The sequence below is a fragment of the Trichogramma pretiosum genome, unplaced genomic scaffold (assembly GCF_000599845.2).
Source record: "Trichogramma pretiosum strain Unisexual culture from Peru unplaced genomic scaffold, Tpre_2.0 scaffold35, whole genome shotgun sequence".
Lineage (NCBI taxonomy): Eukaryota > Metazoa > Arthropoda > Insecta > Hymenoptera > Trichogrammatidae > Trichogramma > Trichogramma pretiosum.
The window spans coordinates 1548316-1561389 of record NW_019640943.1 but is presented as its reverse complement, the minus strand read 5'-3'; the positions used below and the strand labels follow the sequence as shown (position 1 = coordinate 1561389).

Sequence of the window (13074 nt, the reverse complement as noted above, 5' to 3'; positions counted from 1 at the left end):
CAGGTAAAGTGTTGATTCAGTGGGGCGAAGCGTCAGACGTACATAGTTAATTCTCTAGAAATTAGCTCACTTGAGAATTAAATATGAAAATAGCTGTAAATTTTGTTTCTTTAAATTTGCATAAGTAAACGAGTTTACTTCGATTTATTATAATTGAATTTTATTTCTTGCGGAGGTGACATTGCTAGAGTTAACAAATCTATTTCATCAACTTGAATTACTTTTATTGACTACGTTGAACCAAATGAGATTTTTCCGTAAAATCGAGTCTTTTAACAGCGCGAGCCGTGAAAAAGTGATGAAGATTTTAGCTTTAAGAAAGTGATAATTTTGTTTTGAACACATTGATTTGATGATTGAATCGCTTATATTATTTTGTAATAGTGCCAATGAAATGAAAAATGGGTTCGTGAGTCAGCGTTAATTTAAATTAATTTAATTTCTTCGTGCGAATAAAACGAAAATAATAAAATAATGAACCGAAAAAGATAATTTTTCGGTTCAAAAAAGCAGTTTTTCCAAAACATAATTGCACCATTGAAAAGATGATGACAAAATACACAAAAAAACTTTTTTTATTTTTTTTTATGGTGTCTTAAAAACTTCCGACCTTGCGCTCTTTCTCTTTTTAACACCTACCAATATCGAAAAAATCTCTTTTTTTATTGTTGATTCACAAGTAAATCGCGAAATCTTTCGATTTAGACCCCCAAGAAAGCTCAAGTAATCAATGGAAAGCTCAGGAAAAAATGCGTCGAAATCACTTATCAATATTTGTTCCAAGATAAATGAGCCATCAAGTCCGTAAAGCGAGTTGAAAATTACGCGATTTAGCTTTTTTGCGCATCGCATAATCCACTGAGGCATCTATCGCGGTTCTCTCCTTATACAAAGTAAGACATGATATTAGAGTTTGATTTCCGATCGATACAATTCACAGAGGAGACATTTTGCTCATAAATTGAATATTTAGAAACGTGACACGAGGATAAGTTATTACAAGTTTATAAATACATTTCCGGAGAATATGTGAATCGCTCGCACATAGGCGTACTGTACGCAATGCAAGCACTCGAATTGGAGAGGACCAAGAGAGAGGAACTCGAGCTTTTGTACTGTTCAATATTTTTTCGTATTAGGGAATAGGAGGCGCCAAATGTTGGTCATGGAAATGACTTGAATATGATAGCATTTACACGAGCAATAAATTATTTCTGTATCAATTTTTATGCAAGAAATACAATTAAGAACTGGTAATTTTAAAATGTATAGTATGCAAGATTGATAATTAAGAAATTCATAAAAAAAGTTGATTAATCAGAAATAGGGGAGAATGCCCGATTATGGCGCGATCACCTAATTTGGCGCACCCTTCGTTAAGTACTTTCAAAATTCTTTTTTTAAATAGTAATGGTATTTTAGTAATCTAGAAACATTTTTAAGCTTCTCTATCGGAAAAAATAATTGAAAAATATCTTTAACAAAAAAATATCGGCGAATGAAAAAGTGCAACCTTTCTCTTGTAATATTATGATTATGAAACCTAACCTAGTTTAGTAGAGTAAATTGGGAATGGAATTAAAGTTCAATAAAACTATTTAATGATTCAAAACAATAGGCTGATTCATTATATATTATTGATATTTTCATTCACAAATTATATTTGATTTGCACTACATTATTTCAATAAGTTAAGTCTGGGCAAGAATTCTGTGCGCCAGAATAGGAATAATGTGTGCCGCAAAAGGCAATAGCAAGCCTTGCGCAGCCATGTGACAGAATTTTTTCGATGCTTGGTGAAGGGGGGAAAAAATTATATTTTATAGCACTGTATGGCATAAGTTCACATTTATGGCACCCTTTTCGGTGGCATAAGTCGCACATTCTGGCACCGCTGCGTTCGCATCACACTCGCATACGCTCGTGCGCTAACCTCACTTCACGTTACCAGAAGTGCGACTCATGACTCGGAAAGGGGGGCATAAATGTGAACTTTGCACAGTTGTTCGATACTCGGGCCATAGGGAACACTTTTCGGCCCAGCTATTAGGACCCTCGCTGCGCTCGGGTCCTAAACTACGCCGTGCCAAAAAGTGTTACTTATGGCCCTTGTATCGAAAACTACTATTTGGTAATAATAAAAGTATCCAAACAAAGATAAAAACTCTAACTATCATTAGGCATATTGGGTATTGTGTTTCAAATGATACATTTTTTATACTAGTCGAAAATTCCTTAAGTGCGCCATAAACGGGGGTTCTCCCCCATATATGACTATTCAGTTAAAGCCGACCTGTGAAAAGAGAGTGTTTTTGTACGAAGTTTGAAATTTTGATAATTATTTTTTTATTGAATGAAAATGACAAGATGATAAGTGAGTATGAAAATTTCAGTGAATGCCCCATTTAATTTTCCCACAAAAAATTATATGAACGATCGATCAAACATTTCAACCAATCATGAAGCGAAGCGCAGTTCCTCATCGACCAATATGAGGTGACGAATAAAACGACTTCATATGATTTTTTAAGAAAAGAAAGGAAAATGAGGAAGTTTTCTTGTGACACAAAAAAGTGTCTGTATAATTTGTTGATGAAAAAAAATAGCATATCGCGAATTCGAGTAAATATTGAGCTGATACACGATTCAAAGTCATATCGCGATTTTAAGAATATTTATGAGCAGTTTTTTCATATATGTACAACTTTTGTGCGTGGGGTTCTCAGATCTGCCCCAAAATTTAGTATGTTATTTGGGTATGTGAAAATAGCCTTCAGGTAAATTTTTAGCCCTCTAGGGGCCTTAGGGCCCAAATTTGGGCCCCTCGAAGGTCCAAAAATAGCCGTTTTTACCTATTTTTGCGTATTATTCAAATATTTGTAACTCGGGCACCGGTGCATATTTTTTAACTCTGAGGGTCGCATTTTTTAGGTCAAGACATGTACTTTTCGTAAAAAAATTATGTAGAGCTCGATAGACCAACCCCCGGTTATGGGGGGGCAATGAAGGGGGATGAAAAATCGCAAAATTGACGTTTTTTAGCTTTTTTTGAATTGATGCAGAAGGCGACTGGATTGACGTATTTACTTTTGCAACGTCTCATTTTAAAGGTATTTTTATTACCTTTAAATTGCCGTGCGCAGAATTAAGATTGGTTCAAAAACGACGGAGATAGAGCTGTTTAAAGGTGTCAACATTATGAAAAAAGGCGTTTTTTCGAGATTTCGATAAGCTGTAACTTTTTTCTAGTAACATGAATCTCTTTGAAATTTTATGTGAAAGTAGTTGATTACATGTAGTTTGAAGCCATGTAGGTAAGGATCTTGGTATTTGCCTCTATAACCGAAAACGAGGCCCCCGAAATACAGCACTTTAGCCCTTATATAGGCAAAATACATGTTAAATTGGGCGGCAAAACTATTTGGTAACTCCTGAAATTATCGCAAAATAAACATAAAAAAAAAATCAAAAACCCCATATTAAACGTATTTTTCGACGAGGAATCCAATGGTAACCGCGAATTTGACCTTGAACATAACCTCTAAACTATAGCGAACCAAAATTGATTTTTCGCACGGTGACCCCCTTTTTTATTTCAGATTTGAAAAGAGTGAAAAATTTCACGTTCAATTACATATTTTGTTTTTTTTTTCAAGGTAATTTTAAGGGCCCCACAGTTTGAAAATGAAGGCTCCATTAAAACTAATATTAAACTCAGCCAAAGAGTTTATTCTTGATCTGTGGGGCCCTTAAAATTACCTTGAAAAAAAAAACGAAATATGTATTTGAACATGAAATTTTCCGCTCCTTTCAAATCTGAAATAAAAAAAGGGGGTCACCGTGCGAAAAATCAATTTTCGTTCGCTATAGTTTAGAGGTTATGTTCAAGGTCAAATTCGAGGTTACCATTGGATTCCTCGTCGAAAAATACGTTAAATATGGGGTTTTTGATTTTTTTTTTATGTTTATTTTGCGATAATTTCAGGAGTTACCAAATAGTTTTGCCGCCCAATTTAACATGTATTTTGCCTATATAAGGGCTAAAGTGCCGGATTTTGGGGGTCTCGTTTTCGGTTATAGAGGCAAATACCAAGATCCCTACCTACATGGCTTCAAACTACATGCAATCAACTACTTTCACATAAAATTTCAAAGAGATTCATGTTACTAGAAAAAAGTTACAGCTTATCGAAATCTCGAAAAAACGCCTTTTTTCATAATGTTGACACCTTTAAACAGCTCTATCTCCGTCGTTTTTGAACCAATCTTAATTCTGCGCAAGGCAATTTAAAGGTAATAAAAATACCTTTAAAATGAGACGTTGCAAAAGTAAATACGTCAATCCAGTCGCCTTCTACATTAATTCAAAAAAAGCTAAAAAACGTCAATTTTGCGATTTTTCATCCCCCTTAATTGTCCCCCCATAACCGGGGGTTGGTCTATCGAGCTCTACATAATTTTTTTACGAAAAGTACATGTCTTAACCTAAAAAATGCGCCCCTCAGAGTTAAAAAATATGCACCGGTGCCCGAGTTACAAATATTTGAATAATACGCAAAAATAGGTAAAAACAGCTATTTTTGGACCTTCGAGGGGCCCAAATTTGGGCCCTAAGGCCCCTAGAGGGCTAAAAATTTACCTGAAGGCTATTTTCACATACCTAAATAACATACTAAATTTTGGGGCAGATACGAGAACCCCCCGCACAAAAGTTGTACATATATGAAAAAACTGCTCTTATACAAATAATCGAGGCTAAAATCGTGAATGGAATTTTTATTGTTGGACTCGCGTAATGGACGTTTATAATTGTTCATTGAGATCATAGTTATATGCTTTAAGTATGGAAAATTGGATTGGATTAGTTTGCATAACTATTTTGATGTTTCTGAGTATGAAAAACATCAAAGTTCAACAATCACGTTTTTCTGTAAAATGTCATTATTAACAATGAATGGTTGAGGAATTATTTTGGATTTAGGACTTCTATTGAAACGATGATCTATCGTCACAATAATGAAGTGTACTTTTTCATAGCTAGAATAAATTAAATAAATCGAAATAAAGAAAAAATATTTACTTTATTAGTTTTTACTGAGTAAGCATGAACATAGCTTTACACAGTCATGTAGTCGATTGGAACACTCGAAAGATTTTTTACAATATGAAAAAATATTAAGGCCAAAAGATTCAACCATTACAATACTCATGTAAGTTAACATATAAAACATCCACACCAATCTCAAGAATTTTTTTAAGTTTCTATAATTTGCCATGGTCTTGAAATTTATTTATATTATCTTAAAAAGTATGGTTTATACCATCATGAAAATGATTTGCTACAATCATGCACTAAATTTTTATATTTATTGATTTCTTTGGATCTATTTACTATATAAATGTACTGCATCAATGTGAATTTTGAGATGACTTCTTCGTCCAAATAATTTGTGACAAATCTCACATTCAAAGGGTTTTCTACGTTCATGAACTGCATTTATGTGCCTTTTAAGATTTTTTGAGTATCCAAATGATTTGTGACATGTCACACATTCAAAGGGTTTACTTGGATTGTGTACTGTATTAATGTGAGTTTTGAGGGTACCCATTTTCCTAAATGATTTTCTACAAATTTCACATTCAAAGGGTTTATTCGGACTGTGTACTGTATTAATGTGAGTTTTGAGGGTACTCTTTTGTCCAAATGATTTGTGACAAATTTCACATTCAAAGGGTTTATTCGGATTGTGTACTGTATTAATGTGCGTTTTGAGGTGACTTTTTTGTGTAAATGATTTGTGACAAATCTCACATTCAAATGGTTTATTCCGATTATGTACTGCATCAATGTGAATTTTGAGATGACTTTTTCGCCCAAATGATTTGTGACAAATCTCACATTCAAAGGGTTTATTCTGACTGTGTATTGTATTACTGTGAATATTAAGATTACTTGAGGTTCCAAATGATTTATGACAAATTTCACATTCAAAGGGTTTACACGGATTGTGTACTGTATTAATGTGAGTTTTGAGGGTACGCTTTTGTCCAAATGATTTTCGACAAATTTCACATTCAAAGGGTTTATTCTGACTGTGTACTGTATTAATGTGAATTTTGAGATGACTTGAGGTTCTAAATGATTTATGACAAATTTCACACTCGAATGGTTTGATTTGATTATGTGCTGCATTAATGTGAATATTTAGATAACATCTTTGTCCGAATGATTTGTGACAAATTTCACATTCAAAGGGTTTATTCGGATTGTGTACTGTATTAATGTGAGTTTTGAGGTGACATTTTTGTGTAAATGATTTGTGACAAATCTCACATTCAAAGGGTTTTCTACGTTCATGTACTGTATCAATGTGAATTTTAAGATGACTTGTTCGCCCAAATGATTTGTGACAAATCTCACATTCAAAGGGTTTTCTAAGTTCATGAACTGCATTTATGTGTCTTTTAATTGAAGTTCCAAATGATTTATGACAAATTTCACATTGAAAGGGTTTATTCTGACTATGTACTGTATCAATGTGAGTTTTGAGATGATGTTTTCGCCCAAATGATTTGTGACAAATTTTAAATTCAAAGGGTTTGCTACGATAGTGAACTAGAATAATGTGACTTTTGAGATGTCCTTTATGTCCAAATGATTTGTGACAAATTTCACATTGAAAGGGTTTATTCTGACTGTGTACTCTATTACTGTGAATTTTGAGATGACTTGAGGTATCAAATGGTCTATGACAAATTTTACACTCGAATGGTTTGTTTTGATTATGTGCTGCATTAATGTGTGTTTTGAGGTGACATTTTTGTGTAAATGATTTGTGACAAATCTCACATTCAAAGGGTTTTCTACGTTCATGTACTGTATCAATGTGAATTTTAAGATGACTTGTTCGCCCAAATGATTTGTGACAAATGTCACATTCAAAGGGTTTTCTAAGTTCATGAACTGCATTTATGTGTCGTTTAAGATGGTTTGAGGTTCCAAATGATTTATGACAAATTTCACATTGAAAGGGTTTATTCTGACTATGTACTGTGTCAATGTGAGTTTTGAGATGATGTTTTCGCCCAAATGATTTGTGACAAATTTTACATTCAAAGGGATTGCTACGATAATGAACTAGAATAATGTGACTTTTGAGATGTCCTTTATGTCCAAATGATTTCTGACAAATGTCACATTGAAAGGGTTTTTTCTGACTGTGTACTGTATCAATGTGAATTTTGAGATGACTTGAGGTATCAAATAGTTTATGACAAATTTTACACTCGAATGGTTTGTTTTGATTATGTGCTGCACTAATGTGAGTTTTGAGGTGACATTTTCGTCTAAATGATTTTTGACAAATGTCACATTCAAAGGGTTTATTCCGATTATGTACTGTATCAATGTGAATTTTGAGATGACTTTTTCGCCCAAATGATTTTTGACATATCTCACATTCAAAGGGTTTTCTACGTTCATGAACTGCATTTATGTGTCTTTTAAGATGGTTTGAGGTTCCAAATGATTTATGACAAATTTCACATTGAAAGGGTTTTTTCTGACTATGTATCGTATCAATGTGAGTTTTGAGATGACATCTGTATTCAAATGATTGGTGACAAATGTAACATTCGAAGTGTGTGCTTGGATTATGAACTGAATATAAGTGAGTTCTGAGGGTATTTTTTTCTTCGAATGATTTTTTACAAATATCACATTCAAAGCGTGTGCGGTGTTTATTAATGGAGTTAGCAAGTTTTTTGAGGGTTTGTTTACATTCAAATGATTTTTGACCAATTTTACTATTGTATGGTCTGATTTTTTCAAGTACGATGCCTGTACGCCTTTTTAAATTGGCTTTTACTCTGTATATTTTTCGACTTATTTTTGACTTGTTCGATGATTTTTTTGCAACAGTTTTTTTAAAACTTTTTATCCTATTACATTCAGCAAGTTTTAATGGGAATTTTACATTCCATTGACAATTATCATCGTAGTTGAACCCTTTTTTTATCAACACCATTGGATTATTACTATTTATGCAAGTGGTCAAATTTTCGTTCTCTCTTTTCATATGCATTTGACAACTTTGATACTCGGATTTGCAGGTGGCAGTTGATAGGGATGGCAATTCAAGTTTAACATCTTTGCACTCAAAATCAATTGTTATACTTTCATTTATATAATTTATCTGATGTTCGTTTTCTATTTGTATAATAGGGAGACAAGATAGATTTTCTGATTTGCAGATAGTCGCTGATGTAGATGGCAGCTCAAGTTTAACATCTTTGCACTCAAAATCAATTGATATACTTTCATTTACGTTAACTGTTTGATTTTCGTTATCTATTTTTACACTACTTTGAATATTTCCAATGCCAACGTCGTTATCTATACTTTCATATGCGTCGTCTCTCTGATTTTCATTTTCTATTTTTACGATAGGTTGACAAGTTTGATACTCGGCTTTACAGATGGTCGTCGGTATAGACGGCAGTTCAAGTTTAAAATCTTTGCACTCAAAATCAATTGATACACTTTCATTTATGTTATACGTCGGACTTTCGTTTTCTACTTTCGCAATAGGTTGAATATTTTCAATGTCAGATTGGCAGATGGTTGTGGATCGAGATTCTAACTCAAGCTTAACATTATTGCACTCAACATCCTTGTTTATACTTTCGTACGAATTGTCTCTCTGATTATCGTTTTCTATTTTTACAATAGGTAGGGAAGTTTGATACTCGGATTTGCAGATGGTTGTTGATACAGGTAGCTGTTCAAGTTTAACATCTTTGCATTCGAAATCTATTATCATATTTTCATGCAAACTTTTCGGTAGCGCCACAGCCTCGTTCGAGTGTTGTGCCTGAAATTACAATTTTGGGTTTTTTTTTCTCATAGTGCATTCATATAACACTGATAAATAATATTGAGCTTACCGATAATTTATGAACAGGCATCATTTCGGAGTTTTCTGCTTTGCAAGAGTCTACCAAATCAAGAACATAATCGTGATCTTCTGTGGCCCAAGTATCTTTCGGCTCTTCTTTTACTCTATAAATTAATTGAATTTAATAAGGATCTCTTAAAAAATTATATCGTCATTAAAACACACATAAAAGTTATACCTAACTACGTCACTGTGGCTTTCCATTGTCTCTTTGATTATGTATTCACTGTATGTACTGTATGTACTGTAACTTTTCACGATTGACAGAAATATAAACAGTTAAAATTAAGCACCAAAAATAGTTGACACTATCCTTCGATTCCAAGTAACGACCTGTAATCGCTCACAAAAATAATTTGTAATTAATTGGCTCATAAAGAAATACAACTTGACACTGCATTGAATAAATATCTCACTATTATTTGTAGCTCAATTAATTAGCATCACTTTGAAATATTAGGTGAGCACTGACTTCACGTATGTGCGCAAACTATGCACGATGAGCGTTGACCTTGTCAATGCGGAGATCGAAAAGGTTCTGATGCGAAGTACATTAGTTTCCCGTCATCCCACCCTTGTGAATTCTCCCTGCCACTCATAACAAATACTGCATCATAAATGGCAGTGTATAATACTATCGAATCCCCACTATAGACCCCACCACTATTAAGGTGTAACATTTGAAGGGTTTCCTCGTGCATAAGTCTTACGTCATTTTTCGGTTTAAAGTGAACGCCTTAGATGTATGTTTTAAGCGAGATGACCCGTTGATTAGAATTTACTCTTGGAAAAAAATTTTTTTCTCTTTTTTAATCGCGTTAAGGCAAAATTATTCGACGCTTTATTCTTTATATTTATAGCGTGTATCTTTTAATTCAGTAATGTAAAAAAATGTCAAAGCACTGGATTGGGAGGGTGTCGGTGTGCATGGCCAATGCACCAAATATAACAATACTACACGGGCAGGTTAGGCCCGTAAGGTCTAACCTCCTTTGCTGTGTTGACATGTTTTTTTCATCACTGAATTAAACGACACACAAAGCACTTTCCAACCAATGATTTGTCGAAAAATACTTCAAATGTTGCTCATTTATAGCATTAATTCAAGTTTTTATGAGCGATATTTAAGTATTATTTGAACGACTTCATACCCTTTTCATTTCATAACTTTTTTATGTTCAGTTAATCGATGTCTATTACAAAACAATTATACTTATTCAATGATGCATTAGCATTTTTCATAAGTTATATACAATCTCACATTTTTTTCTACTCTAACTACTTATTTTATACCAAAGCTAAAAAATGCGTACTTAAGATAAAAGCTTCGAACGATTTCAGTATGTTTATGAAAACTCGGAATAACTATTGAAAACATGTACTCATCAACATTTTATATAGTTTCCACATTTTTCCACGATTGACAAGGCATCTATAAAAAATTATTGACACTCATTACGTTACATAATTTCAATCGCAACTTCGATCTCGAATTTCGTCGAAGATTTCCTCATAATACACGATACGTGCTTACGGCTTTAGTATACGGCAGTCACGACCAAAAAGAGAGCTCGGTATGTATACAAACCTGAACTATACTGCGCGGCCATACACGAACGAATATCTCCTCCGCGACCGGGCAGTGTATGGGCATCGGCAGCGTCGAGTACGCCACGAAAGAGAGAAGAGAGATAGAGAGAGAGAGAAATACAACCCTCGAGCTCCCGAGGAATGACTTAGTGTATAGCCGAGTCGAGCTTAATCCGCGTGACGAATTCGCGCGTAGTCGGGCAAGCGTGAAAACGTCGCATATTTCACAGATAGCGGCATGCATTATATATAAACTCGAGTCGACGCGCCGCCGCAGCCACCGGCAGCAGCAGCAGCTCGGACCACAGTAGCAAAGATAGCAGCATATATATATTCGTTGTATGTATAATATAGAGACATCGCGCTTGGGGTCACCACCGAGACATATACCGTATTATAAGCTGTTGTACTCGAAGCTTGCGCCGATATAAATCCTTGTATACATAATAATCCGCGTCGATATGAGAGCGTACAATGAGAGATATGTATCGGAAATCGGAGGAAGGGGACTTTACGGTACGTATATACGGATGCGCGACAATCGTACAGGAAGAAAGCTCAAAAGTTAAGCTCGGATCGAGTTATGTAATTTTCGACGTGTATTTGCAGATGCGTATACAGCGGAAAACTTTCTCTCCGATATAGTCTCATCACGCAGGATGAATGTATAGAATTAATGGTACGGAAATAAAGTACACACACACATTCGTGGGAGGTCTCTTATACTCTGTGTGCGGCCGTTCGCTTCCCTTTCTCTCTCTCTAAATAACAATTGATGAAAATGTAAAGTTTCCGTTAAAATTGATTGAAAATCCGTCGGAAAATCGTTGTGTGCGCATGTAACTTTTCGTATTCAGAGGTTCATCAAAGCTCGAAATGCACGTATTGAATCGTTACACGCGCGCGTAGATATATGTAAACCGACGTCGAAACCGAAACAAAAAAAAAATCATCGCTGTTATACCAGCGCGCGAGTATCGCGAGAGAGCCTGTCAACAGCCATGTATTACAGACACACACACACACATGCACGCAAAAATTCAGCCGCATATTTCAATCGCGTCGCGTATTCCGCGAAAAAGCGATCGGTCAGAATTAAAAGCCGCGGTATCTTCGGCTGCATTTCTGCCTGCGTGATCTCGTTATGTACCCCGTTTTACCCGAAAATAGCGTTTGTGTATATATGTGTGTGTGTGTGGTGCAGGCATGGCAGGCTTGAAAATCTCTCTCGCTCTCTCTAGCGCATCGTCCGTGTATGTATGTATGTGTGTATGTTTGCAGAGTCAGGGAAGATTTATACGCATGAAAAATAACGAAAGGCATTAATCACTGCGCTCGGCGGCGGCGGCTACAGAACATCGAAGTTCTCCCCCCCCCCCCCCCCCCCCCNCCCCCCCCCCCCTCCCTCTGCCCTCGCCGGAGTTTTTCGCGCGCGCGGGGAAAATTTGGCATGGCCCGCAACGTTTGTGAAATATTATGTACGCTCTCGCTGGTCGAGTAGGTGGTCGAATATGGGGAAAGAAAGACCGAGAGAGAGAGAGGAAAAAATGGAATGGTTGTAATGCGGCTGATGGCTCTAGGCTCTCTCTTTCTCTCTCTGGCACATTCGAGATATGGGTCACACACACGCACACACGTTGTGCCGACGCGGAGGAAAAATTAGGTATACATGGCACTGCTGGGATGGAGCGCGGGGAAATTGTTTTTATGTACACGATAACGAGGCGAGCGATCTGCGTGCCTTGGCAGTAATTTACCACTTTTATATATCGTGAAAGCTCTCCTCGCAGCAGCCTCGTGCAATCTGAATATTTAACGAGATTCGTATCGTATTTTTAACTATATTTTTTTGTTGCTGCCTCTCGAGAGCCGTGTAGCGGTGGCACATGCGACAAAAAGTATAAAAGCGTATAATACGTAAACCGAGTTGACGGACGGGGGGGAGAAGGTCGAAAAATTTATTACTTTTCATATATACGTTGCCTCGTTTACGGCTTTTCTGTAAAATAAAAAAAGATGAAAATAAAGATCCACGATACAACGAAGTAAAAAAATTTAATCAAAAAAGAACGCGGCACCATAGTAGTGTATTCATTTTTCAACTCGCAACGTAATTTTGACTTTTCTCGATATATATCACACAACTTTACGTTTCTTTTCTTTTCTTTGCTGCAGGATACGATCGTGGGGGCATCGACGGATCCTCGAGCGGCGATCAGCCGGGCTCCTCCTCGGGCAGTAGCTTGGATTGCCTCAATCAAATCGTTCAGAGTATCCGTGGATCGCCGAGCTCGTCAGCGACAGATGCCACCAACGCTACCACCGTCAATACTTCTGCGACGTCAACTGCCGAAGCTGCAGCTGCTGCTGCTGCCGCGTCGTCGTCGTCGTCGACGTCGTTGCAGAGTAAAAAAAATCCGTACGTCTCGGTGCTGTGATCGCGACACGAGTTTCCTTTTTATATGAAAAATATACACACTCGAGGAAGAGGAGAAAAAGTTACGGCGATCGGATGTCGATTTTTATA

General features: G+C 36.0%; 1 protein-coding gene across 3 annotated transcripts in view; it reads left to right on the top strand.

The window, feature by feature from the left end:
• The window catches only part of LOC106653399 (lateral signaling target protein 2 homolog), a 77834-nt gene extending 64760 nt beyond the window's left edge, over positions 1 to 13074 (top strand). For all 3 annotated transcript variants that reach the window (XM_023457926.1, XM_023457927.1, XM_014372810.2), the window contains one exon: positions 12723 to 13074. In XM_023457926.1, coding sequence (XP_023313694.1) covers positions 12723 to 12985 — 263 coding nt within the window. In that variant the 3' untranslated portion in view covers positions 12986 to 13074. The remainder of the gene's footprint in view (positions 1 to 12722) is intronic.